Source organism: Aquila chrysaetos, chromosome 19 (assembly GCF_900496995.4).
Source record: "Aquila chrysaetos chrysaetos chromosome 19, bAquChr1.4, whole genome shotgun sequence".
Classification (NCBI taxonomy): domain Eukaryota; kingdom Metazoa; phylum Chordata; class Aves; order Accipitriformes; family Accipitridae; genus Aquila; species Aquila chrysaetos.
Window position 1 is genome coordinate 8,171,722 of NC_044022.1, and position 27,901 is coordinate 8,199,622.

The following is a 27,901-nucleotide window of genomic DNA, read 5'->3' on the forward strand; positions in this document are numbered from 1 at the left end:
AGTATCCTTTTGCATTAAAATGATGTTCAGCAGAAGGTCCTAGCATTTACTGATGGAATAAGATGGCATTAGGTTGTTCTTCCAGACAGTACTGGTTAAGTTTTCTTTTTAACAGTGTGGCAGTAGCATTGTTGTCAGTATCCCATTTCTTGTCTATCAATCTGTGCTTTTTTTCCATTAGAACTGCGAGTGGCTTATGTCAGGTAAGGGTTTAGACTGATGACAGGAACAAGCCTACAGGAGAATGGGGTTGGGGGCTGGGGGCCATTTTTAGTTGGCAGTGTAGGTGGTTTTGTTTGCTTTGCTCTTAAGTAACTTCACAACTCTACAAATGTCTGAAATAAGTAGCTACTGCTATTACAGAATTCCTGTTGACTTTGCTTACTTTTCAGCTCTGGAGGCAGTCAGTCCTTTCCTACTCGACCACTCAGTGAATCACAAAATCGATTGCTAGCCAGTGACAGTCAGTGGGTGGAAAGTGGCCCTGAAGAGGAAAATGTTAAATCAGGTAACCTGCACCGTAACACTTCCGTTGATTCTATGGTTTTGTTTGTGGTGGGTTTTTCCATTTTCTTTTAGGCCTAAAAAGTCCTTAGGAATTGGTTGGAGTTAAGTAGAAGAAAATTTGTTCCATAGAATCAAGACAGCATGTTTAGAAGTTAAGGCTAACTTGTCTCATGCTCTGCTCCAAAATGAGTTACTACACTAAGGTAATGCATAGATAATTCTCACTTTCGCACTTCCTGTTCTGAGATTTTGGATCTTTTTACATTTGATTAGGGGGAGGAAAATATTTTTCTAAAATAGGCACAACACAATAAATGTGCTTTCTGGTTTGAAGTCTTTGCTATTTGTTGTGCAAATCTGCAAAAACACATAATTGAGATTCTCTCACATTTCAGGTGCAAAAAAGCATATTATAGTTTCATTGGAAAGCTGATCTCAGCTTATTACTAACCAACCATCTCAATGAGAAACAGGTAAGACCAACATAATTGATTGCCATTTCTGTATATGTATGAGTAAGCTAAAATAGACATCTTGAAGTCAAAAGTCACTAGTCATGGAATGCAGAGGAGTCCTCTGATGTTGGATGAGTAATAGAAGAGTCTAAATAAAACTTAGAATGGCTGTCCAGAAGACAAGAATGGGAGTAAAGCTGTAGTGCATGAAACATGGGCTGGCTAGATCTGAGATGAGTCAGACTAATCCTGTAATTTAGATTGAAGTGGGTAGTGCTGGATTTGTCACCTGACCAGGGAAAAGAATCTAATCTGCTGAATAGGCAATTTCAAGATGAAGTGCTGTCTTGAGGAAGCGCTGTTCTTAAGGAACAACTCCTTAACTGTCTTTTTCTTAATCGTATATTGGTGGGCTGTGCTCTGCTCTTATACTTTAAGAAGCTGTGTGCATACAAGGAAGGAAGGTGAATAGGTAAATACAGGTGTCTGCATACGGACTGCTTAGTCACACTTGGGATTGACAGTGATCTTTTATGTAAGAGTTCTGCACACACTTTGCATTTAGGAAATACAGTGAGTGCTGCTGCATATGTGAAAACTTCCCTTGGTCTATTTCCAGTGACTACATTAAACTTCTTTTATATTGACTCCACACTGTGGTAAGCTTATAAGCTCCCATTAAATTTTTCTCTCTGGAAGAGAAACAAATCTTATTTGGACAGCTAGCAACTGTAGATGCTGAAGGCTGACTCATTCACCCCTTCTGCCTTCCCACCACCACCACCCCAAAAAAAAAGGGAGACAGAACTTGCGAGGAATTCCCATTTTCTTTGGAAAGAAAACACGATATTTGAGGTTTGTGACCTCAGTAATTTTAGGATCACTTTTTTTTTCTTTCTTTTTTTTTTAAATAAGGCTTCTGACCTAGAATCATTGTTTTGGTGGGGTTTAGCAGGGGTGGTTTGTTTTCAAGAAAAAAAATCTGTCTAAAAGGTCTTTGTGGGGGATGGTGTGATGCTTGGACTGATGTTGGTCAGACTGTTCAATGTAAACTCACACAAAACCAAAATTAGACTAGTTAGTGGTACTTCTGAAAAACCTACTCGACCATGAGAACCCACCAAAGATGAGTTTTCCCTTTGCAAATTTTCTTAACACTTCATAAAAATGTGCAAATGAATGTCCCAAGCAAGGGACTCCTTTCAGCCTGTAGCTATATAAAAACTAATCTGATCTAAACAGGTTACTAACGCTTTTCTATTCTTCATAGAAAGGAATACATATTTTCTGAGACCAGTTCATCCCAGCAGCCTTTGATAGGGTATTATAGAAAGGTCTTAATCTTTCTTTCCACTGATTTAGAGAGGGACCGTTAAGTGACTGGCTTAAGCTAGACAATTAACTAGTAATAGTTTGGGATTAATTTTCTTTGTATCCTTCCTCTCTTCCTGAAGTCAGGCCAGATTTCATAAAGGAAGATTGTGTACTTTGTGTCACACTTACCCAAACTGCTGTAGTTTTGAAAGTTGTGTAAATAAATAGTGCATAATTGCACCCAACACAAAAGCATTTTGGTATGTGTTATCTCGAATAATGGTTAACTTAGTAGCACAATGTTTCAGATGTTCTGAGTTCAGTTGGTTTTGATCACAGTTTCTGTAGACCAAGGGGGTTAATTCCAGTCCTCCTGCAATTGTAAGCAACTGTGCAATAGCTCTGAGATCCAACATCTGTTCCATGCACTTTTGTATACCCTGTAACAGACTGATAGTTGTATTTTTCAATTTTATGCCTATAACACGCAGCAGAAGCAAAGTCATAGCGGATGAAAAAAATTCCCTGATTATTCTAGAAAAAAGAGAGTGATTTGCAAAAGGTGGCCAATCCCCCAGCTAGCAGTCCCCCAACCTCACCTAGGCAAATACCATTTGTGTCTCTGTATGTGTCAATTTAATTAAAAATGAACGAGCAATTCTTTCCAATCAGGGATCCAAGAGACTTTAGCCATAGGTCAGTGGTGATGGATTGACGTTCTTAGTGCAGATAATCTTCTAAAACATAAGAGGTTTAAAACAAAAACAAAACAACCCCACACACCTTCCAGAAGGCTAATTATGAGTTGAAGTTACCTTAACTGCTGTCCTGAATCAGGAGTCTGTAAATCATGTTACCTAGCTGCATTCTTGTCATGCACTATGATCTACTTTTTCAAAGCTAATGGTATAATTCCACTAATTACCTTTTTTGTTTCACTAGGTTTCTGCAACACATTTTGTGCTTGAATATTACTTAATTTTGTTTGGAAGAAGTTATCAGTAAAAAATGGAACATGAACATTTTAGGAAGAGACAAGAAATTTAAGTTTCTGCACAGTACGATGGATTCTTGTAAGCACTATTGCAGAGCAGGGGAGTTAAGACAGATGCCTTAAGATTCTTAACGTGCATTTATGCAACACTGAATTATATACTGCTACCAAAGGGCCAAATCCTGAAGTGCCCTGCTTGGATGCACAAGGTCCAGAGTGGGAACTATGCATTTCTGTATGCTGCAGTGATGGGGGTAGATTGCAGAGACTACCTCCCCACAGGCAAACTTCATACCTTAGGCACTGCAGAAGTCACTTCCATAGCAGGTCTCCAGGATACAGAAAGAAAGAAAAAAGGAAAAGAGAAAAAGAAAAGAAAAAAAAAAAAACGGGGAGGGGGGGAGAAAATCAACATAGAGCATGGCCAGTGAGTCTGAAGTGCAACTATACATAGTTCAAGCACCAGGTGATGGGGAATGGACTGGATGGTGTCTTCTCCCCACCTTCCTATTAGCCAGTCTACCCCATGATCACAGCTCTCCAAGTCTTTTGGGACTGAGGATTCCTTCTACTAGCTGTGCTTTGGAGCAAGGCAATGCCAACAACATAAAAGCCTTTTACTTGGGTTTTTTTGCTATAGGATCGAGCCCCCTCATTGGTGTAACTTGATATATGTAACCATATCAAGAACAGAGCTCAAAGAAGCAAACTCCATTTTTTAGTTGAAAAAAGCATGGATTATTACTTTCCAACAATTGTCTATCAGCATACAAAGAAAAGCCAATCTAAAAAGGAATTAACAACTGTTATATTTTCTGTTAGTCTGCAGTGTTCTGTACGAGGCAGTAACAAAATGGTAAAGTACCCCTGAGAAAAACCTTATTGCAGTTGTGTGTTGTTAGAAAATGGAACTGGAAGAGTACTGCTTTTTCTATGGGACTCTTGATGGTTTATAAATACTGTTTTATAGTTTTGTTTTATCTTTTTAATAAAGGCACAAGTTTTTATTGGTTCTAAAGTACCATTTAAACCAATATCAAGTACTTACAAGAAAATTAGTGTTGGATCATACATCTGGTTAACACACTGAGAATTTGTATGCTTTAGTCTGCCACTTTCAAGTCCAGTTTAAGTGATGCTGAAATTGCTAAAGATTGAGTACTTTGTGCAGTGATGTACCTGTTCACAAAAGGCAAAATGTGTTTCCTGTGTGAGGAATAAAGTCCATCCTAAGCTCAAGACCTACAGCAAACAATATGGGGTTTTTTTTCCCCCTCACTCCTCTATAGAGAAGACTGCTAACTCATCTTTGGGAGGTATTGGAATTTTGCACCTGGAAAAAGTGACAAATACTATTTTACTGTCTGTAACTTTTCTGATGTTTAGCTGATGCTGATTACAAATAGACATGAGCCCTTTTGATACAGACTGAAGGTAGTAGCCAAGTTGATGATCTGGACCAAAAGAACCTGTTTGGTTTCTCTCCCAGATTGATTGCTACTTAAGTTAAATATGTTTATGATGGAGATACTAAGGTATCAAGTATACTGTAAGGTTTAAAACAAGTATTTTTTGCCTTTGGAAAGAATAAATTTTCTTAGATATTAATCTTATAGAACAAGAACACTTTGAGAAGCTATGAACATGATTTGGTCACTGTTGGATGTTCCTGAGACAGAAGTAATGGTCTAAACTTGAGTGTTTTATAAAAGTTGCAGAATGTTTCTTCAAACTTGGTACAAGAAATTTTGCATTTGCTAATATCAAAACTTACAAAAGTATTGCTACACATTAATCTGAAAGGTTTAGCTTTTTCTTCTCAAATGTCAAGTGAGAAGTGCTCATCTGAATATAACCTCTCAGCAGTACTGCACCAGCAAAATTTCTTCGGGAAGACAACAGAGACAGAAGACTGCAAGTTCAAATGGCTCATTCTGAATACCAAAATTTGCAGCCCCAAATACTGGTGGGACTAATGGAGGACCCAGGATATCATCTGGCTTTTACTGCATCAGTGTATTACAGCTGGGATAACGCATACATGCACAGCAGAACTGTAAGCAAAATCTATGTCTCTGATGTGGTAAATATTACTGATTCAGCAATACAGTCTCTGCCCCCTCCCTCCACCCCCAAAGTGCTTGATATACCCCCATATGAATTTATATATACTGTAGGCTAACATCAGTGTAACTTGTTTGATTTCTTAAGTCAGGATAGTTAATCTACAGGAAAACTGCAAGTAAACAGACCGGGCTAACTCTATGTGTGTTCTCTAGCGAGTGCTGGTCTTCTGAAACCAGTTCTTTATATATCTGGTGGATATTTTTGTGGCTTTTCATGAAGAGCTGATGTTTCTGACATCTTTATGCAGATCATGGGTACATTTTGTCCCAGATTTTTCTCGTGTTTCAGATAAAAAAAGGAGGAGAGCAGTGTGCTTAGGATACTCTTGAGGCCAGAGTTACTGTTGGTGTAAAAGCAGGCATTACTGAAAAGTCACTTTGAAAAACATGAAATGTAGTAAAATGATTCAAATATGATTCTTCCAAATTCACCCCCTCCCCCTTTTCTTCCCCTCCAGGGAACTGGTTACTAAGAGAAATGCCAGACTGGTATAAAGGAATTAACTTGTCTAAGGGAATTGTATTGATGAACTCCAAGGGCTCACCAGTGAGTGGGATGGGAGGGTCATGTTTTCCTGGCAGGCCCTGGCTGCAGAGGAGGTATCGCGTCTAAGGCAGCAGGACAGTGTCTTCTCTTTTCCAGAGTTCTGTCCTGACAGCTCCCTAGCCATAAGCAAGGGCACTCTGCGCTGTATCAAAGAGTAGGATAGGCAAAATGAGGGAGCAAGCCAGGAATTTAAAAGTTGGTGAGAACAAAGAGCTGTTTGGCTGTTGAGTTGCAAGCAGACTTGGGTATCGCTGCCAGCAGAGGCAGGGGGGCTGTAGAGGTGCTCCAGGAAATAGGTCCTTTTGGCCCATGCACTGAAGAGCTGAAAACTTGCGGTGAATGCAGCAAGAAGAGCGGCTCTGCCTGTTCAGGAGGCCAAAAGAGAGATGGATCCTGAGAAAACAACTGTTTAGGGTGCTGCATCATGTGCTGGTTTTGTGCTTTAACCTACTCTCTGTTGGCAAGTCTTGAAAATACCTAGATCATCACTAAAAATAACAGCCCTTAAGCTTTTAGATCCGTCAAAACAATTACTATTGCAAGCCATAAATAGTATTGCAGTTACTGCAGGATAGTCAACATTGGCTGCAATTAGGAACTATGCTTTAGTATTTCTTAATGCTTTTTTCTTTTAAAAAAAATCCATGTACACACAGGAGTCATGCACACAAAATGACATTAAACTCCCAGAGTGAGGACAGAAGCCTGATATAGGGCAAGATTTCAGTGTGACTTCTCAAGATTTCTGAAATGTCTTGAGATGATAAACCTGTCCCTCTGAAGATAAGGCAGGCAGATCCATAAATAGAAAATACTTGAAACACAGCTAATACAGTTTTTTTTCTTATGATTACTTGTTCTCAGAGTCTACAACATGCACATCATTGCTGCTGCTACCAAAGGCATATTACGGGAAGAGTGCAGGAGGAGGTGTAGGTTGGTGTCATAACTGACTTCCTACAGCATTATCCCGAGATCGCAGTGTCACAAGTTAGATGCATCATAAGCCTTTGATTGAAAACTTCCACTTTAAATATTCAGAGGGTTATTTTAGAGGGAGTTTGGGCACTTCTATTTTTAGTGATTTGAGTAGAAATTGTGGTAACATTTTTGTTAAAGCTGCCCCTTGAGCGTTCAGTTTGCAGGTACCAAGCTACTTTTGGTATGGTATTCTTAGAAACTGGTCCTGTTCTCCAGAGTGCCAAGTGCCTGCAGTTTTCGGGTACTGTTTCTTCCCTCATATGATCTTGTGTGGCTCTTCTGTATTGTAATTACTCTTTTGGGGTTTGGAGGTTTTGGTTAAGTTCAATACCATTCACTATGAACTCAAAGAACTTCTTGATATATCTAAAGTGTATGGTCCAGTTGTAGCTCACCAGAGCCCCAAGAGGAGGAAAAAAGCGTTTGCAGCAGCATCACTGTCTGGCAGGTTTACCAAGAGATGCATTGACTGACATGGATTAACCAGATCTGCCTAGATCTGGAGCACTGTCTGACCATATTTATTAAAAATTTAAAAAAAAACCCACAAAACCAAACTACAGCTTTGAGCTTCATAGTGTACATTCTCTGACGACACTGTCTAAAATTGTCTGTGATTGGGGGATTCAGGTATGTGTTTACAGAGGCTCCAAACAGCAGCTACTTTAACTCAGTGCAGATCAAGAACACATCTGTCACAGTACCTAAAAAATAGCTAGGTATGCAATATCAGAGGCTCTTCTATCCCTAAATGGCACCAAAGAGAGCAGCTGCATATAGTGATTTGTTATAATACTGAACACATTTACTACACTCATTTCTATCAATTTATTTTGTATATATCAACAGCTTTTTATATGCATTTTTCTTAATTATGTAACTGTCATGACATGTAATGAAGCTGCAAGTTGTAGTTAGTTTTAATGCTGATTAAAACTGGTGTTTGGCTGTTTGTTTTCTGCAGCAATTACTTGAATCTTGTTTCCATTAGGTAGTGAAGTCTGATAATGTTTACAGGATTGCTTGCTTTGTTTTGGGGGGGGGGGTTCCCCATCTTTCTTCCCATCCCCTGCCCCAAGAAACAGCACATGCTCAGCAGTCAAGCAGGTGTGTTGGGGATGAAGCATTGGGATCACCTCTATTGGCACCAAAGCATTAACGGTGACAGGCACATTCCCTTCCGTTCACATTGCTTAGCTGACAACTTACACACTTAGCAAGTTCCTCTCCGATTTCTCCTGTCCCTTAACCTGTTACTATCACCTTTATTGTGAGAAACTTAAATCTTTCTGAACAATTTACAATCATAAAACTATCATCACAGAAACAGGCAGCAAACCTGCTCTTAAATCTGCCCCCTCTCCCCGTCCCCTTTTTAACTGAGATGAATTAAATATCGCTGGGTTATCTCAGCAATTATTTTTGCATTTGCCAGCAAGGGTCATCAACATTTGCACTAATCACAATGTCCCAGTTGTTCTGCTTCCATGTAGTCATTTTTAATTGTGCTACCTAAACTTGTAATGATGAGCTGTATTTAAGTTTGAGGTGAAGTGTAAAAGATATATGTAATAACGACACATTTACTGTATTTTTGGTATGTTACAGATAGGACTAGTCCTATGCACAGAGAAAACATGTTGCCATTTATAGTTTAATACTTGAAGTAACTTTTTAAAATGGGCTTTTATAAATGAATTAATTAAATACAGAATCACAATGCTTTGCCTGGAAGTTCCTTCATGTTTTAATTGTATTGTGCAATTTCCCCATATGTATACTTTTCCATAAATGTTATCTATCTTAAGCCATTTATAACCATTAAAAGTGCATTCAAGATTTTGTACATCAGTGTTCAGACCTGTTCATACTTCTCTGAAGTATAGTTCATGTTTAAATAAAAAAATTGTACCATTTTAGGCCTCTTTTCCAAAGTGACAAAATATGAATGGACTTGACACTTGAATTCATGACTGAATGCAACATCAACTTAATAAAAGTACGTGAAAGAATGTGAAAATTGCTTAGCTGTAGCCTGTGTGTATACTGGTGAGGAAAACTGCCTACCTGGGAAACATTTTGTAACTGTTCCACAGATTTTACACTCCAGCTGCAACAAACCTGAGACTACACTCATTCTTGACACATCTTCTAGGTCACTTGGTCTTGAGAGGGGAAATAAAAAAACCTCTGACTTGTGGCTGACTATATTCCTTCAGGACACTAAACGTGACTTAGAAATCAGATTGCCACTCAAACAGGAATCAGCTATGTTCCTTTTAGATCAGGAATAATCTCTGTAAGAGGGCAGTAACATCCAAGTTGACACTGACATGACAATGACACTGGCATTTAAATTCAGCAATTCTTTCCAGAAAGTTTAAAAAAACTGGAACATTTTACAATCTTCCATGAATTCAAGCCTCATACACCTGAGTAATTCTAGTTCATCTTGGTCCTTGCATGCCTGATGAAGTGAGCACTACCTACATAGTATCAGCTGTGTCTCGAGTATTGATCTCTACAGAAGTATCCCTTCAGAAGGGAGAGTAACCAGTAAGAGCCATCTGGTCAGTACCAGCGGATAATCCCTTTCAACAGAGCAGGTGTGTTCTCCTAGCTTTTGAAAGGAAAATGGTGAAGCTATACATCTAGTTCAAATCATCAGCACTGCACTTGGTAACTCACAGTTTTATGCAAAACCCCTGAAGAACAGAAGGCAGGCAGATGGTAGAGAGCCACAGAAAGAACTGTCTCTTTAGAAAAAGACAATAATAAGAAAACATATACTGTTCTGTAGGACTACTTTTAATGTAAGATTTTGTATACTGTAGCAAGGTCTTATTTGTCATCTACCCTTATTATACTGAGTTAGTTACAAAACTACCATAATAAGTACAACAGCAGATCCCATGGTAGTGCGTAATACATGCCAAATATAAATACGCTGTATTAATCAAGATGTCCACTTTTTTGACACATTTAAGTGGTTTAAATGATCACTAATGTATCTATGCTCAGGAAACTTGGCTTTCGTCAGCCTTTTGAAAGCTTCCCATTTTGCCTGTCTCTCTTCTGTGTTATGTTTGTACTCCTGTTCCCGTGTCAGGTAAGGTCGACTCAGCCAATATTCATTCTCTGCTTCAATTTCCAGCCTTCGGATCATTGCTTGCTTCATTGAAAGCGTAACCACTCTTGGTCGCCGGTACTTTCCAATCCATTGTTTTCCAGGAATTCTCTTTCGGAGTAATACTGTTGTTAAAAACATTATGCCTCAAAATACAAACAAAAATATAAAATACTTATTACCTTAGGGACTAAAATTAAAAATGTAACAAGAAAAATGAGAAACTCTTAACACACTACACTGCCTTTTAGCTGGCTGTTGAGTTTGAAGTTCAGAACCTGATACTCGCAACCAGCCATTACGTAGACAGTACAATGACAGACATACTGTAAACTTAAGACCAGAAAAGGGAAACTGAAATCTTTATTTAGTTAAAGAGTTTACTGAGTTATCCTTACATTGAGATTAAAGCATATCATCCATAAATTATTTACGAAAAATCCAGTGCCAGGTACTAATAAACAAAGGATTCACTTCATTCCTTCCTTCTTCAAATAGCTAACTGCATTGTCAAAACAGGGAGTGTTTCCAGGTCTGTCTTCTAGATCCAGATCTGGCCTTTCCTCAGTATTAAGTTTAGAACTACAGTCTCTCAATAAACTTATTGGTATACAATTACCTAGTCTTGTATTTTAACTATGGGAAATCTGGTTTGTAGAGAAGAACAATATCCTGTAGTACACCAACTAGTGTACGTAGAAAGCACAAATAGAGTTTCCGACACAATTCACAAGCGTAACAGAGGCAAGAAAGGCCAAGCTATGTTTAGATTTGACATGCTTGCTCTTCATTAACCTGTTTATTAGTCCTAAGTCTCTCATTACACAGTATTTTCATCAACTAACAAGTCAGCCAAGCGCCTTAACACGGCATTAACCAGCACTACTGCTGAGAAAAGCCACCCCACCATACCCCACCCCCGCGGTGCAACTGCATGCTGACATTCCGCTCCCCGACACAGTTCAGAAGTGAAGCTGTGGGGCTTCGCGGGGGCATTGCTGCCTCGCTCTCTGGTTCCTCTCCCGGCAGGGCAGGGCAGAGCAGCCCGTCTCCTCAGCAGTGCCGGCTGCCCGCCCTCAGGCCTGCGGCCGCTGCGGCCTCGGCAGGGATGGAGGCCGACGCGCGGCACGACGGGGCTGCCCACCGGGGCTCTCCAGTGCCACGGGAGCCACCCGGGCCGCTGGGCACCCGCCAGCTCTAGGCGGGGCTCGGCCGGCGCGGCGGAGCGCGGCTGCCCGGGGAGAAGGATCCCCTGCCCCTTCCCCACCGGCGTTACCGCCCAGGCCGGCCCACCAAGAGACACCCCGCGCTCGGGCCGAAGCAGCACCGTGAGAGGCCACAGCGGTGCTCCGAGCCCTGTAATTAACGGGCCCCTCCCCGCCGCCCTCACTCACCGACTCCGGTGGCGGCTCCAGCCCCCCCCCCCTCCACGGCGGGAAGCGAGATGGCGGCGGGCGGCGGCGGCGGCGGCGGGCGGCCCGTCTCGCGAGAGCTCGCGGCGGGCGGGGCGTGTCGGCGCCAATGGGGCGCGCGCGGCCCGCCGTTCGAAGCTGGCGGCGGGCGGTAACCGTCCCCCTCAGGCAGCGCGCGGCCCGGCCCGGCTCTGCTCTCCTCTCCTCTCCTCTCCTCTCCTCAGAGTCGCCGCCAGCCCCAGTTCCCGGGCAGCCGTTAACGGCCGCTTGCGCGGTCTGGGGCTAGTGGGGCTCGGGCGGCCCTCGCCGGGTGGCGCTGGCGCTGTCCCCCTGGTACTGCCCTCCCCTCCCCTCCCCTGCGGGCGATGGACGTGTCGAGGGACTTCTTCGGTAAGCTGCGGGCCCTAGCCCTCACGCTGGAGAAGGAGGCGAGGCAGCTCGAGAGGGCCCTACGCGGAGAGGACGTGGGTAAGCGCCGGCCTCGCCTCGTCTCCTGACCGGGGCGACCGAGGGGGCCGGGGCCGGGGCCGGGGCCTCTCCCGCTCCCAGGGCCGCAGCCGTGCGCTGGGGCTCCTGCTGTCGCGTCCGTCCCACCCCCAGGCAGCAAGACCCCGAGTTCGGAAGGTCATCTGGAGAGTTGCTCCCGGTGACTCGTGGTGATGGGCCTGGACGCTGGGGCTGATGGCTCTGCCTCGGGGCGGGGGGGAAGGCGGTTGGGCCTCGGGAGTCCTTGATTTGGGTTCCCGCCTGCTGTTGTGCCCCTGTGCTCCTCTGGGCAGGAGACGGGCCTTTGGTGGGCCGGTGGCAGGCCTGGGCATAGGTCTGCAGGGTATTGCTTGGGCTCCCCCTCTTATCATTGTCTATCTAAGCTCCTTTGTGGGTGCGTAGGTGAGCTTTTATTGCGGGGATGAACGGGATGAAATGGGAATCGCGTTCTTGCTTTTATTCCTTTTCATGGATTGAGACAGGAAAATGCATTTGTAAGGCTTGTTCTCTCTGCACAGCTACCTCAAGCTTCTAATTGGATTTATCGCTGTGCTATCTCTTGTCACATAGCAGGTGTCCTGTTTTACACCATTTGCATTAACCCTGGTTTTCAGTGAAATAAGTAATGACTGCTGCATGCGTAAGTGAATAATACTAGCATCTACCCACGTGCAAATAAGGTGGAAGAATTCAGCTTTTTGTTGGTGTATGTTTTTCAGTGGTGTCTATAATGATTTTTTCAATTTTTATTATTTCAAGTTCAAGTCTTTAAGGATAAAAATGTAGCATAAATAATCCTTGATAGCCCGGGGACTTACCTATTGTACCAATATCTGCTATACATCAATTTTTACAGTAGTAGCTGCAACAGTAAAATGGAAGCCTGTGCAGTTTCTCTGTGTAGTTTAACATACTGTGCAAATTGCAGTCTCATGCTGTGCAAGGTACCCTGTGTGAACTAGTTTCTCTTTGTTTTTCTCTGTTTTGACTCTCTAACATATGACTCCAGCATCTCTACTATAGGAGATTACGTTCTGATGTAGAATGTAATTTCACACTGAAATACTAACCCCCCCTTCTTTCTTTCCAAACCCCTTTATGTGACATGCATATCAAAGACTATGAAGATGAATCTCCAATAAGAGTCTTACATGACCTCCATTGTGAAATCAGGAGTCTGAAGGTAACATCTTAACTCACTTACTTCTTGAAAAATTGCGGGGGCGGAGGGTGTCCATAAACTTACAGTTCTGTTTTCATCATTAAGCCATAATACAACTTTGTTAGTCAGCTGTTCTGACCCTTATTTTATTCATTTACCTCTAAGTCCTCATAATGGCTGTGGATGTTGGGGTAATGCCCAAAAACTTTTGGGTGACTTAAAGTAGATTTAGCAGTATTTATTAGTTTGCAATCAGTGTTGTCACTCGGATCATCAGGGGACAAAGGTAACGGGGAAGTTGTAGCTGTGCCAAGGCGTAGATATAGGGGAAAAGGATTCAGGAGCAGCAGCTCCCTAGAGAAGAGGTATGCTTGTTTGTGTTTGATGACTGGCACTTAGAATAAAGAAAGTCTTCACAAAAGTTTTTCAGTACCTTCAGCCATTCAGTTAAACATGAAGAAATGTTCTTTATTTCTGTAATAGAAGTAGAAAAAATGGGCCATAGAAATGAGCAAGTGTAGAAATAATTGAGAGGTAAGCTAGAATATAAACTTGAGATTTCCTATATGCTCTGCACTAATTCTTTGTACATGGGGAGTAGGAGTCCAAACTAATTGCTGCTATCTCATATTTTTTTATGGAGTAAAAGCATATATTTTTGTTTGAGAGGTTACCAGTAAGTTGTTATCATACTGTGAACTGTCATCTTAGTTTAACGTTTTTAAGGTTTTGTACACTCGTGCCTTATATATTCCTGATATTTTGTAACCTAGTTTTTAGGTATAGATAAGACCTACATTTGCTGCTTATCGTCATCTGAGTTGAAGTCTAATACTTATGCCCAAAACACTTCATGTGTAAACAACTACTATGTGATAATTTGAAAACCAATATTTCTGTGTTTCCCTCTGCTCCCAAAGGAAGATGTTAATGCCAGTCTTGGTAAGAGTTGCTCTGAAAAACAAGCAATTCATGAGTTTATGAAGGCAAGTGAAATATTGATGCAAAGAAATGCAGCAGATCTTGGAAAAATAAGAGAGCTGTTCCAGAAATACGGCTACAAACCACCTGTCAAAGACTCTACAGGTAACACAGTATGTGAAGACAAATGTTCTCTTTAGCTATGTGTATATTTCTATTAATTAAGAGATCAAGTACATCTATCTTATTTGCTTTATCATAATATCCAGAGGGTAAAAGATTCTGTTGTGATTGGTGCCATAAGAATAAAACAAAAATATGAAGAGTTAGATCTCCTGGCATGCTTTTAAGTTAGTGTGTGGGTTTTGCGTTTGGTTTGGGGTTTTTTTTCCTCCAGTAATAGTTATATTCAGAAAACATGTTAGCAAACATGTTTTCGTAACGCAGAGAATTATGCTGTTTCAGCTTCTCATGCGTGGGAAACTATTGTAGATGCATCTGAATTAGTTTGTATTCATATGTGATGATTCCATTAACTTAAATCACCATAGAGAAAATCTTAAAATAACGTGCTCCGCAGCACAAATGGGACAAGAGAAGCACATATGGGGATTAGGTGACATGTGGCAAGCGGTACTAGCTTGATCGTTGGAGGTGGGGAGATCCTTAATCCAGTCAGAAAGTGCACACACACCTGTGTGAAAAATCCAGATATGCCAAATGAGTTTAAAATACTACAACTGTCAGTACTATGCTTACCCCTTTCAGCATCAAGGGCCCAATAAATCTTAAAGAAGCCTTTGGCAGGGTACACCTTAACCTTCCTCTGAGCGTTATCCAGTCATTACACAAAACAAAATTGTAGTCATGGATCATATTCACCTCTGAGTTAAGCTACTACACCTGTTTTACAAAGATATGGCAGAAGGCTCTAATTTTATAGTCTCTTCCTTCCTGTCCTCTCTCTGCCTTTAAAGAAGACTTCAAACAGAGCTACAAGGTTAATTTATTTTTTAAGATGTATTTTTAAGCTAAGTGTATCTGAATAGGTAATACCAATACACATAAAAAGGTAATGCCTCTGCTATAGTATTTTAAATAGCTTGCCCCCCGCTTTCTTGCATCATGCAGAAATTCACAAATATTTGGGGGTGTTTCAGTTTATCTAATTATAGAAATGTACAAATTCTGCGTTTGCTTATTTCTGCAGTGGACTCTTCTTGTTATCTAAAAAGCTACCCTCTTTCATAAGTTTTTACTTGCTGCTTCATAATCTTTCTTCAATACTGTTTTTCTGGTACTGTGTGCAGCCTTTGCTCTTTCCCCAAAAACATTTTCAGTTCTATACAAATTTTGTTTTCATTGTCATTTGTTGTACATTTTTAATCAATTTTCACTCTTGCACTGAACTAAAAACAAATAAGTATACTTGAGATTAGCACCTCCTGCCTGCTCCATGCAGGGAGACGAACTCTATTAAAAATAAACTTTTGTAAAGATCTTTCAATTTCATTTTTCCTAGAAATAATATTTACCAATAGAGTGGAATTCAGTAAATGTGTGACTTGTATCAGGCTAAGCTATATTTATAATATGACCTTTTGATATCTGTTGTAGCTTCAGGTTCAGTGCTTTAAAATGAAAGAAGGAGTCTATTTTTTTTTTTTACAATAATAGATAAAAAAATTTTGAATTGAGGGGAAGTCCCAATTTATTTTATAAATTCTTAAACCAGAAACTTCTGACATAATTTTTTGTATTTATTATTACTTTTCTCAAACAGAAGAGGAGGAAGAAGTTGTTAACAGCGATTCAACAGTGTCTGTCCAGACTAAATCTGATGAAGGAAAAGCAGATGTACCTCATCTTCCTGCATGTACTGAGAAGCCACGGGTGCCCACAGACCCACTGCGTAATCCCCAGCTTTCTGATTTTGGTCTTTCACAATATGCATTCTCCAGGCCTTGGAGCGCAGTGAAAGGACAACATGCAACAAATGCATATCAAGAAAATTCAAAGAACAGGACTCCGCTAAAAACACAGACACCCTGTATTTTGCCCAAAACACCAAAATGTATGCTAAAGATGGACGATTATGAGTGTATAACACCAAAACTTGAACACTTTGGCATTAGTGAACATACCATGTGTATGAATGAAGATTATACGATGTCACTTATTCGTAAAACTGCTCAGACAAGCAAGAAGTGAGTACATTACTTAAGTTCAGATTGTTTCTCTGCTGAATTTTCTGTAGTTTCTTCTTGCTGTACTAATTTCTTGCTGCTATTGCCCTTTTCTTTTTCTTCAAGCAGGTGGTATGTTAGTATCTACCAGCTAGTTAGTCCTGTGTCTTTTCATGTACCCTTTGCAGTGCCAAACGCTGCCATGGAACACGTCTCTGATATACTCCTTCCCTTGACTGCACCACGATAAGAATCTTCCATACAAAATCTATTTACATAGGGAAAATGCACAGTATATCTGTGATCTTTTGCTTTCCTTAACCTTGGATTTGGATTTGAGGATGTGTTGTCTGCAGTAGATATTACATAGCCAATTCAAAGGTTTCAAAAGCTTTAGGAATATAGACCTGGAATAACCTTCTAAAGCATTCAGTAGAATGCGTCATTGTAGAAACAGTGTATTCTCTCCTATGTTATCCAGCCCCACCTTAGAAACAGTTAGCTCTTTTTGCTCCAGTCTTCTGTTGAAAAGACATCTCCAGATTTTCACTGTTCTAATTAAAATTAAACAAAAGAATTTGCAGCAGTGAGGTGTAGAATGCCTTAGCAGTAAATGTACTTTTCTATACTTCTAAGGTAATGTAAAGGTAGTTAGATCATGTTTTTATAGTTAGTATTAGCTACACATTCAATTTTAAAAGCTGACAGTATTTAAAAGAAACTCACTGTTCTGCAGCTAAATATTTGGTATTTAGAGAAATTTATTCAAAAAAACAAGTACCATATTCAAAATAAGTTGTGGAAATAATCATTCAACTTTTTTGTTTGTTTTTTAATCCCTGATATTTGCAATATAGGCACAGGTGTGAAGTTCTTCTGAACCATGCCAACTTAAGTGACTTTGCCCCCCAAAGATCCAGTTTACTGCAATGGTTAAATTTTAAGTGGTTTTTTAATTTTAAGATTGCTGGGGAAAAAGTGAAAAGATACATTTTCTTTTAAAATAGCTTTGGGGTCTCTCCTTTTAAAAGGTTATATAAATACTAGAATGTCTATAAAGCCGTATAGTATTTGAATTGTAGTAACAGGAAAACTTACTGAATCCCAAAAGATATTAATTAAAAAATTGTTCCCTCTCAAATAGTATTTTGAAAATAGTTTTGTCTTATCGCACAATTTAAGTTCTTTTGATATCTATAACTTTTTGTGGATTTTGTACAACTTTTCCTATTTAATGAGAACTGTTCTAAATGTGATCTTCAGCTTTAATTATGGCTGTGATTTATAAATGGATGCATCCACAAATGTAGATTCTATTTCTGTGGCTTCTAGTGAAACAATTAGACAGTCCACTAGTGATATTTATATATAATAAAAAAAAAAATCACAGTAGCAGTCTTCCATACCCTAATGATAATATTAAAATTCTGTAGAGAATTAGTTACAGCATGATCGCCATTTAAAACATCATCATTATTAATGACCAAAACAGATGGACACACGCTAATTGTGACTAAAGTTAAAGCTGCGTATGGATTCAGAATTAGTGGCTTATGTGAGAGGTCGTGACATCAAGTCATTAGAGTTAAAATGTTGTTTAACTGTTTTTTACCTTATTTGTTTTGTTTATTTTGCAACATTAAGTTAGAGTTAGCTTGCGCTTTGATCAGAAAGGTTGAAACAACTAAACACTTGTTAGCTGCAAAAAGCACTCCTCTCACCTCTTAGTGAGAAGTCTCAGCATATTAATTGGGCAGAACACTAAGCCAGCAAATAAAAAAGCAACAAAAAGAATTAATAAAGGAAAGATATTCTGCCCATTATCCAGTGAAAAAATCTCTTCCCCGAGGATCAGATAAGGAAAAAAAACTAGTACAAGTGGGGTAGCCTTATACCTGTAGTTTCCAGGTACAGAGACAGGTAATAATGCTGACTTTCTTGGAGACAGCCCTGCCCTTTTATATACCTTACTTCTCCCAGCCAGGTCTTGTACCTAGCTGAAATCTGTCTAGCAGCTGTGCATTGTGTGAAAACCACTTTAAAAATTCATCTCAAAGTTCTTAGAAATATTTAGTGGACTTCAACTCCTCCAACTTTGTTTTTCAGGTTTTCAGTTTTGAAGCAGGTGAAAAGAACAATATACTTTGATGCACCTACTACAAAACTGAAACCAAAAGTAATTAGGAAAGAAAAGAATAAATTGTTATATTTGTTCTTCTCCATTGTAAAAACTAAAACCCATATGGTTTCAGGTATCTATAATACTTCTAAGGCAAAACTGACTTGAAAAATAACTTTTTTTTTTAACTCAAAATTTGAGATGTAAAATATACTGCCTCAAATGGATTATTTTTTTTTAAGCTTAGGCTTTTTGTAGAGAAGCTCTAAATCTGGTTCACATAGTTAAGATAACTTTTTAAACATTTAAAATTATTTTCTTATAGACACGCTTTTATGTAGAGTTTAGGTTAAGCTTCCACTTTTTGTCTGGTATTGTCTCTTAACTCCCTACACCCTTCTTCCACTAGAATAGCTTGGATGTGAAAAAAGAATTTTAAAAAATTCAGTTTCCAGTTTTGTGGAATTTATATTAAATGGCTTTTCACTCTGAAGTCAGCTAGTGATAAACATAAGTAATCTTATTCAAACTTAAAAATAGAATTAAAAATCTTTTAGTGTTCACAATAACATTAGTAGGTTAAGAGCCAAAAATATTTCCTCTTGTTTTTTAGAATTTTGTAGGCAATAGGCAATTCAAAATAAAATAGACTGTACCCCAACACAGAATTGATCATCTGGGACAAAGAAAGTTGATCCTACCCTGGACACCTTTGTTTTGTTTTGGTTTCGTTTGGTTTTTTGGGATGGGGATTTGTTTTGGGGTTTTTTTTTATGCCTTGGATTGAAATCTCGCTATATTTGATAATTTGTGGATGGACTAAACATTTGCATGCTACGAACTGCTGCAGTAGAATCCTAGATAAAGAAATCTATGAAAGAATCATTTTTGAGGAAATGTATTTTTGACTTGCATGTTGATGAACAATACTAGAAAAGTGATCAGGTTGACAGTATTCCTTTAATTGTGACTTCTTCATGTTACTTGAGAGCTAATGGACAGTTTTGGTTTTCAGTTTGGTTAAAAAAGATGATCATGAAGTGAATGTACCAGAAATGACATCCAGGGAAATCATGTTTACTCCTGGGCCAAAACCAAAAGTGACAGCTGAGAATGGTAAGTTTAAAAATACATGAAATAAATGTATATATGCATTTTTTACAATGCATGTGTAAATGCATTGTAAACAAATGGTAAACTTTTAAACTGTTTCTTCTTAAATATAGTTAACTCAGGCACAGTCATCATATGAGTAGTAATGTCTAGAAAATGAAATATTTGTGGCTTCTGTGGGAAAGTTTCTCACTTCAATGTAAATCTTTGCTCATTCTTCTTCTCATATCCATCTAGAATTATGCAGAGGGATGCATCATTTTGTAACTGCAACTTACCCTTATTTGAAAGAAAAAACCTGTTTTGCCAACTTAGCCTTTTACTCTGAGAATACCCATTAGATCTGTTTAAAGATAGGAAAGAAACTGCTTTGAAAGAGGCTAACAAGACAGTAACTTAAATCTTTCAAGAGTAGTGCTGAAACTTCTTTGAGAGGAGATATAATATGTTCTTGAAAATGTGAAGATCTTGGGACAAATATAGTGACAACTGAATATATGAGAAGCTAAAGCAATGTTGATTTAAGTTCGGCTTTTTCAGTTATATTCAGTAGTGGGACTAGATTTATTACTATTTTTTTTTTTACATTTGCAGCTTCTATGGAATTCTGTATTTGGATGGTTCTTCATACTAAAAATATCAGCTAAAATGATAGATGCATTTTAGAATATGCAAATCTATGAAAAGCTAATAGAAAACTGAACTAGGGCACTGGAATTGATAATATTTATATGTGTGTATGTATATATTTCTATTTTTGTTGTTCTTCCTCCCCCACCCCCGCCCCATTTCAGCAGCTGGCTGGATGGCTTCTCCTATGGTGTTTGTGTTCTGTACTCCTGATGTGAAAATCCCTTCCAGAACAAATAATACAGTATTATCAAGGTCACCAGAGACAAATGAACTGCCTCTTCCTAGTTGTACAGAAACACCACAGTTTCCAGATTTTGAAACAAGATGGCTAAAAACAGAAGCTAAGGTAGTAAATAGCAATTATGTACCTTTTCACACACTTTTTACCATAAGCAGTTTTTCAAATGTCAGTTTGGGATTTGTGGTGGGTTGAGCCTGGTTGGATGCCAGGTGCCCACCAACGCCGCTCTATCGCTCCCCTCCTCAGCTGGACAGGGGAGAGAAAAATATAACAAAGGGCTCATGGGTCAAGATAAGGACAGGAGAGACCACTCACCAATTACCGTCACAGGCAAAACAGACTCAACTTAGGGAAAATTAACTCAATTTATTACCAATCAACCAGAGTAGGGTAATGAGAAAAAAACCCAAATCTCAAAACACCTTCCCTCCACCCCTCCCTTCTTCCCGGGCACAACTTCACTCCCGGATTCTCTACCTCTACCCCCCCAGCAGCACAGGGGGACAGGGACTGGGGTTTATGGTCAGTTCATCACACATCGTCTCTGCTGCTTCATCCTCCTCAGGGGCAGGACTCATCACACTCTTCCCCTGCTCCAGCGTGGGGTCCCTCCCCTGGGAGACAGTCCTCCATGAACTTCCCCAACGTGGGTCCTTCCCACAGGCTCTAGTTCTTCATGAACTGCTCCAGCATGGGTCCCTTCCACAGCATGCAGCCCTTCAGGAGCACACTGCTCCCACGGGGTCACAGCCTCCTTCGGGAACCCACCTGCTCCAGCATGGGGTCCTCCCTGGGCTGCAGGTGGAGATCTGCTCCCCTGTGGACCTCCCTGGGCTGCAGGGGGACAGCCTGCCTCACCATGGTCTTCACCACGGGCTGCAGGGGAATCTCTGCTCTGGCACCTGGAGCATCTCCTCCCCCTCCTTCTGCACTGACCTGGGGGTCTGCAGGGTTGTTTCTCTCATCTTCTCACTCCTGTCTCCGGCTGCAGATTCTGTTCGTGTTTGTTTTTTCCCCTCCCTGTTCTTAAATCTGTTCTCCCAGAGGCACTACCATTGTTGCTGGTGGGCTCGGCCTTGGCCAGCGGCGGGTCTGTCTTGGAGCCGGCTGGCATTGGCTCTGTCAGACACAGGGGAAGCTTCTAGCAGCTTCTCACAGAAGCCACCCCTATGCCCCACGCCCCCCACCCCAAATAAAACCTTGCCCCACGGACTCAATACAGGGTTCTTTTCCAATACTACTTATTCTTATGTCGTTGTAGAAGATCTTTTTAATGGTAATTTTGTAAGAACCTTTATTAAATACTTTACCTAAGATAAGTAGATTAATTGAAGGCATTTAATACCTCTTTTGCAGCAGGTGAAGCAGGGGGGAAAGACTGAGTCGGTGACAAAGAAGGATGCAACAGATAAACAATATGTAGAAAATAGCATTCCTTTTGCTGTGAGCTCTGATGATTATCTTAAACATTTTGGAGACCCTTCTCCTCCTAAAATAAAACACTATGACCAGTTACTCAATACTCCTCCACCTCCAGAAATAACAAGGATACCAGATGATGTTCTACAGGTTAGCTAACATTTTTTTTCCTAAATATTTTTTATATCAAAATAATAAAATTAAAAGGCTTAGTTCTATCTGATTTTGTTCTTCAAAGAGTTCTCTGCTACTTATTAAAAACGTATAAACTGTAGTCCTGTTTTGAGTTGTTAGATAATTCTTTTTATTCCCTTTTAATGTTTCCTCTAGATTCTGTCCAAGTATAATCATAAAGTAGACTCTTCTAAAGCCAAGGAAATGGAGACCAAGGCAGGAAATACTATAAGATGTGGAAGTGATTTCACTGATTACTGTAATAAAGAGAACAGGTATGATTAAATTTTACAAATTTGGTTAAGTAATTTAATTTGAAGGTGCTACGAAGGTGCTTTAATGCATTTAGAAATTCATGCAGCTGCTTGCTCTTCAGCTACCAAAATAGCTCTTGTTGCTGTGACTAAGTAACTATTCTTTGGCATGGTAGCTGACTGCCTTTTTGTAAAGAATGAATATTATAACTGTGTGTTTGAATCCTCCCAACTTTAGGAAAAAAAAAATAAATGAAGGTAGAGTTTTACTGTTTTATCTGTAGGTATATTTTGCTTTGTGGCAATGAAAGCACTGATGAACGCTTTCTTCTGAGTAAATTTAGGGAATAAAACTAAGGAATTGGAGAAAACTCTGTAAGTAACACAACTGGTTTCATGGTCATTTTGGCAAAGACAAAGTTCTTTGAAATGCAAAGCCACCTTATGAACAATATGTGAGATGAAATTAGTCTACAATAAGCATGAGTAATCTTTGAACAATGGAATAATAGCTTTAAAAATAGCTCGATCAATTTGAATAGAGAGAAGTTTTTGTGACAACTTGATCAAGTGTAGATATTCCTGATTCAAAGTAATGTATATTACGCTTGTTGATTATCTGTTAAACTTGGGGTCAGTACAGATTATTTAGGTAAGAGGTACAAGGAACATGTATGGAGTCAAATAATAATCACAACAACCCAGAATGAGACTGATAAAAGTAGGTATCTTAATATACTTGGAGTTGGAATCCATTTGAGTAATCAAATAGAGCAAAGCTCTTACTTTAGCTGACCCTTCTGTTTTTTCTTGTCAAGATAATAAAGTTTTCAATGTTTGTGTCTTCTGCTAATTCAAAATATGATTGAGATAAGTTCATGAACTCTTCTGGATATATTTGCAGAGGATATCCTGGATTTTTCAAGCCAAACAACTAAAATCAAGCTCTGAAGACTGTGTTGAGACTGGTTTACATTCATGGATCTTATCACTGAGACATAACAAGCTCAAAAAGCAAGAGAAAATACTGGTGGGAGGAAAGAGCCAGACAAAGGAAAAGCTTTTTTAATGGAGAAAAATTATTTATCCATGATGTGGATAAACTTGTTTGAACTAACAACTTGTGCTTAATTTTTTATTGAAATTACTGGCAAAATATATTGAGGGTTTTTAAATAGATATGTATGCTTCAGAGGGCTGGGGTCATGTGTTAGGTAGTACTTCAGTTGTTTCACCTGATTCTCGGGTTTGTTGTGTATGCTTGCATTTGCAGTGGGCTGTAGAGAAGTGTAGTTAGGTTGCAATAAAGGGAAAGTCCAGTATATCGCCCCAGAAAGTGGATATCTCTGGCTGTTCTGGTGACACTGTACATCTTTTCAGGGCTGAGTTGGAAGTGTAGTACTTGAACAGTATTTGGTATCTTCAACAGAAGCAAGTTTGGTTTTTTTATTGGAAGAGTAACTCCTGCTTTACTGTTTAAAACACTTCTATGTTATTAGTCATTTCTGCAATACTAAGACATATCAGAAATATTCCTGCATCAGGCTCTCTGTTACTGTCTGACAGACAGGCATTTCTTTTATGATGCTTCACCTTTCTTGTTACAGTTTTCTTGTATTGACATTGTATTAGGTGCTATACATCTGTTTTCCTTTTGACATTTTAACCTCTGTATCCTGACAAGGTGACTCTGGCTCAAATATGAATTATTTGAAAATATATTGTGCAATTGGTACTGGTTATATGTATCTTCAACTGCTAGAAGGATTTACTGGCAGGCATGTAGGTGACTGCTTACTCTCCTGCGCTGCTTGCCATGTGCATTCTGTAAGTGGTGGTGTTGCTTCTAGACAGGCACATCTATCCCTGTAATAGCTGACCAAGCTTAAGTTCTCAGAGCTGTTGGGCACTTTTTTGATATCTGGTAGTAATAGTAACTAGGATTTTTTTCTTCTAACAGAGATTTTACTTTTGTCCACAAGAAATCCTAGCTGCATATCCTTGTTTGGAGCCAGTTTGCTCTTTCCAGTATGAGCTCTTAACAGCTGTACATGGTCTTCCTGTTGATGGCTAAAATTCTGTCATTTGTATGAGGGCAGGCTTGCAACACATAAGAAGGGAGAGACTGTCCCAGGAGATGGGGAGAAGTATATACTTTTCTGAACTTTCTTAACATAGCTCCACCTTTTTTTTTTAAATGCTCAGTATGTGCAAACATCTAGAGATGCATGTATTATTATGTGTCAGTCTTTGAGCTTGATCAACACTTTTGAGTACTAAATAAATCTGTCTCAGATGCTTGGTGGCTACTTGGAAAACTGATCATTCGCTGCTATAAAAACACTTATTTGTTCTACCCAACTCCTTCAGAGAGCGAAGGCCAGACCTGCTTCCAACATCTTCGCAGACTAAAACCACTTAATGGGCTGGATGCTAGTCATGAAATTTCACGGTCTTAAAAAGGTACAAAGTATTCTGCTGCAGAGCAAGAATCTTTCAGCCAGACAGATTTACCAGTACCAGATTTACCTAAGCAGGAGGGGGTTCACAGCCTGCATTCTCCCTCCGCAGCACTTCGTGGCTACTTTCTTGCCCTGAAGCAAGCCAGACATCCTGAAAGACTCCATTTAACATGAAATGGGATGAGCAGCACTACTGTCCTGTTCCTTGCTGTGTTCCTGTCTGCCTTCAACTAATGAAATTCCCAAAAGGACTTACAAGTGTCTTTTCCCTAAACTTGAGAACAACTCTGCATTCCACTGTCCTTTCCTCCATTAGGGAACTGTAGAGTTGTACCTAGCAGTGCTGAGGTTCTCACCGTAAGCCACTTGCATCATTTTTCTTGCCTATTAAACAATGTTTTCTGCTACATTTCATAGCTATTTCATTGACTAATGTGAAAGGGATTCGATTAATATTTTGAGATACAAGTTATCTTCAAGATGACAATTGAAATCTTAAAATCTTCTGGTCTACTCAAGCTGTTGTGACATGATGCTGGCATGAGACTTTTTGGAATATAAAAACGAAGTTTTACTGGTTAGTTTTGTTTTTTCTTGCCTACAGTATTACCCTAATACAAGTAATACTGCTGTTTGTGCTTATATTCTTTATAGCAGGACCATTGCTCTGAGGTGGATATAATCAGAGCAGCAAAACAAAAACTACTTTTAGTTTGTTGTTGTGCTTTACCTTTGAAAACCTTTTAGGTTTCAGTAAGGCCTAAGCAGTGGTTTGAGTATTGGGGGTGGGGGAGGGAAAAGTTGGCTGAAGTGAAGGCATAAGCAGTGTTGGAAACTGATCTGTGTTCAAAATAAGCTGGGGAGGGAAAGTTTTGTGTTTTGCTTTGTCTTTTTTCTCCCTGCCCCCCATTAGTTTTCTCACACAGGTGGCTGTGTGGCCATCTGATAAACTGCACAAGTTCAAATACTGGAACGACCAAGGATGTAGCCATGGGGCTGGAGGAGGGTAAAACTCCACTTAAGCCAGTATCACTGCTGAAGAAAGGTTTGTCCTGCTGCGCACTAAAGTGATATGTCAGAGTGAGAATAATGCAAAAGAACTTAAAAGTTATGTGTTGGTTTGTTGTGGGGTGAATCTGATAACAGCATTGGCCTGTCAGAAAGTGCAGTTTGGATAAACAGTAGCTAAATAAGTAGCAAACACAGTGGTTCTGTAAGGGACAGTCATCACCTGAAAACAGGCAAATTGACTCAGAGTACGGTTCTGTGTTGTGCTTAATTTAGTTTAACCAGGGGCTGCTTCCACTAGAGGCTGTTTCACCAGTTCTCTTGCACAGAATCTAGGGTTTGTGCTGTTTTGTGATGGATTCCATTTGCTGAGCCACTGAAAGAATAATTGATTTTGTTTTCTCTTCTAGTTTGTCCTCCCCAACAGTAATCTCAAACTCAGCTTCTGTCTGTGAGCACTAGATCAGAGGTAAGGGAAAGGTGAGAATGGGATCACATCTTCTAGTGGTAGCCTGCAGTCAGAAAAGATTGAACCCAGCACAAAATTGCACTTCAGTATTTAGGGACATCTGGGAAGCAACCAAAAAAGCATAGCCTTTAGTTTTCCTTCATTTGCTGTGGTTCTTAATCTTTTTTTCATTTAAGTATTGTCAAATGTGTCAGCTAATGGAAGCTTCTCTCCATAATCCCATTCGTTGTCAAAGGAGCAGCTCGACTGTTCTGCCTAGGAAGCTCCTTAAGATGGTCAGTGCTTTCTTATCTTGGAAATGTTTTACCTGATGTTAAATACAAATATAGATCTCGCAGTGAAATGAAACTTCCCAGATGGCTGTCAAATGGATAAATGACAAGCATCGCATTTAGCACCTCCCATTGTGCTTTTATTGATGTTTTTGTAAATCATTGGAGCAATAACTGGAGTCCAGGCTTCCTTGGTTATTTAAAGCATCATGGATGTTTTAGATTTTCTGTAAGATGTGATATTTGCTTTGTTCCCCGTTGTCATTATTCAGATGTTCTAGTACTTGTGGTTTTATGTGCTCTGTCAACAGCTGTAGCTCATGTTGGAGCTGCCTTGTATTTTGGGAGTACCTTGTTTCTCCAGGGGACAGTAATTCAGAGATTGTGGCATTCTTATAAATTAAGGAGCAGTGACAACATCCAGTGGCCACACTATGCAATCACATGTACATTAGTCCACAGGAATGCACCTTCCTACCAAGACAAGACATCAGTCAGTGCTGACTATATTATCTATCAACTTAAACGTGAAACCTCATGCTGTAATACCTACTTTTAAAAAAGGGCAGTTGACATCATGGCAGGGAGCTGACCAGGTCTGTGAATTTCTTTGATCTTGTCTTGTCTAATTCAAGTTGAAGAGTTTAAAAAAAAAAAAAAAAAAAAAAAAAAAGGCAAAAAAAAAAAAAAGCACAAGTGTGCATGCACAGGAAAGGGTCCATGGAAGAAGATGCTGTGGTAGACAGGCATTTCTCCTGGGGAGAGACCAAGCAACGTATAGTTTGCAGAATACCGAGCAGGAAGGTGTTCAGATACTTTCATAATTTTTGGCATAATGTATTCCTGGCTTAAAGCCCTGCGGTTATGCTCCCTAATGATTGCTTACGCAATTGTTGTAAACTGATGTAAGGCCTTGCTGCACGGTCCCGCCTTTCCTCTCCTGCAGCTGCAGGTCCCACGCCCTTGGTTGTGTCACTGCAGTTGTGGCTGCATGGGAAGCCACTCCTGCTTGCCCAACTACCAGGAACTAATTGTTGTTTTCTAAGGTTAAATTGTTCGTGGATGCTGTGCACTGACCCAAATCACTGCTCACCTGCAAAGGCACTGATGGGTGTTGAGGCAAGAGAAGGGAAACAGCAGGGGCAGTGGGAGCCGGGACGTCCTTTGCTGGCTGTTTAAGCTGCTCAGGGAATCGTATCCTGCCTGTCCAGCTGCTTTGGTAAGGTTTCTGGAGGCTGTTGTTCCGCAAGCGCTTCCACAGCAGCTGAAGCAATTCCTCTGCACCCCAGCAGCCATCACTCCTGCTCCCAAACCCTGCTTCCTCCCTGCGACAACTGCTTGCGTGGTTGTGCATGAATTGGACTGGAGGGGACACAGCTACTGGGACAAACCTCACCCTCAGAAGAAGGTCCTTGTATTGGGTTTGTGTGGCAAGGTTTTGGTAGTGGGGGGGTTACAGGGGTGGCTTCAGTGAGAAGCTGCTGGAAGCTTCCCCCATGTCTGACAGAGCCAATGCCAG

The 27,901-nt window shown here is 40.1% G+C and overlaps 3 protein-coding genes and 1 long non-coding RNA gene across 24 annotated transcripts in view; 2 read left to right on the plus strand and 2 right to left on the minus strand.

Annotated features, from left to right (window-relative positions):
* ZDHHC20 (zinc finger DHHC-type palmitoyltransferase 20) overlaps positions 1-8,944 on the plus strand; it is a 56,340-nt gene extending 47,396 nt beyond the window's left edge. For 12 of the 18 annotated variants that reach the window (XR_005930861.1, XR_005930862.1, XR_005930851.1 and 9 more), the window contains 2 exons: positions 393-980; positions 3,219-8,944. Coding sequence is in view for 6 of the 18 variants with exons in the window: in XM_041118416.1 (XP_040974350.1) it covers positions 393-508; positions 903-940 (154 nt within the window). In the remaining 12 variants the exon portion in view is untranslated. The remainder of the gene's footprint in view (positions 1-392; positions 981-3,218) is intronic. The other 6 variants (XM_041118416.1, XM_041118418.1, XM_030042325.2 and 3 more) reach the window with 2 other exon arrangements.
* A 767-nt stretch (positions 8,945-9,711) lies between these two features.
* Positions 9,712-11,542, minus strand: MRPL57 (mitochondrial ribosomal protein L57). 2 transcript variants are annotated; one of them, XM_030042328.1, is made up of 2 exons: positions 11,446-11,542; positions 9,712-10,197 (listed from the first exon to the last, which is right to left on the minus strand). In XM_030042328.1, the coding sequence occupies exon 2, from the start codon at positions 10,190-10,192 to the stop codon at positions 9,881-9,883; it is 312 nt and encodes a 103-aa protein (XP_029898188.1). In that variant the 5' UTR covers positions 10,193-10,197; positions 11,446-11,542; the 3' UTR covers positions 9,712-9,880. The 2 variants fall into 2 exon arrangements, with proteins under 2 accessions (XP_029898188.1, XP_040974354.1); XM_041118420.1 differs by lacking the exon at positions 11,446-11,542 and adding an exon at positions 10,964-11,414.
* Positions 11,543-11,682: 140 nt separating this feature from the next.
* On the plus strand, positions 11,683-24,480 carry SKA3 (spindle and kinetochore associated complex subunit 3). Of its 3 annotated transcripts, none has more exons than XM_030043071.2 (9): positions 11,683-11,931; positions 13,068-13,132; positions 14,032-14,197; positions 15,816-16,239; positions 19,353-19,453; positions 20,245-20,429; positions 21,681-21,893; positions 22,074-22,192; positions 23,076-24,480. In XM_030043071.2, the coding sequence occupies exons 1-9, from the start codon at positions 11,829-11,831 to the stop codon at positions 23,107-23,109; spliced, it is 1,410 nt and encodes a 469-aa protein (XP_029898931.1). In that variant the 5' UTR covers positions 11,683-11,828; the 3' UTR covers positions 23,110-24,480. The 3 variants fall into 3 exon arrangements, with proteins under 3 accessions (XP_029898931.1, XP_029898933.1, XP_029898934.1); XM_030043073.2 differs by having other exon boundaries at positions 21,684-21,893; XM_030043074.2 differs by having other exon boundaries at positions 20,248-20,429.
* A 2,045-nt stretch (positions 24,481-26,525) lies between these two features.
* On the minus strand, positions 26,526-27,855 carry LOC121232447. The gene is made up of 2 exons (XR_005930890.1): positions 26,936-27,855; positions 26,526-26,856 (listed from the first exon to the last, which is right to left on the minus strand). It is a non-coding gene; the product is annotated as an uncharacterized LOC121232447 (long non-coding RNA).
* Between the last annotated feature and the right edge of the window lie 46 nt (positions 27,856-27,901).

Excerpts from the sequence above, each read along its gene's own strand:
- MRPL57 (XM_030042328.1), bottom strand. The coding sequence starts at position 10,192 with ATGTTTTTAACAACAGTATTACTCCGAAAGAGAATTCCTGGAAAACAA.
- SKA3 (XM_030043071.2), top strand. The coding sequence starts at position 11,829 with ATGGACGTGTCGAGGGACTTCTTCGGTAAGCTGCGGGCCCTAGCCCTC. Across the intron at positions 19,454-20,244 it reads AAAAGTGACAGCTGAGAATG|CAGCTGGCTGGATGGCTTCT; the intron begins GTAAGTTTAAAA and ends GCCCCATTTCAG. Across the intron at positions 22,193-23,075 it reads TACTGTAATAAAGAGAACAG|AGGATATCCTGGATTTTTCA; the intron begins GTATGATTAAAT and ends ATATATTTGCAG.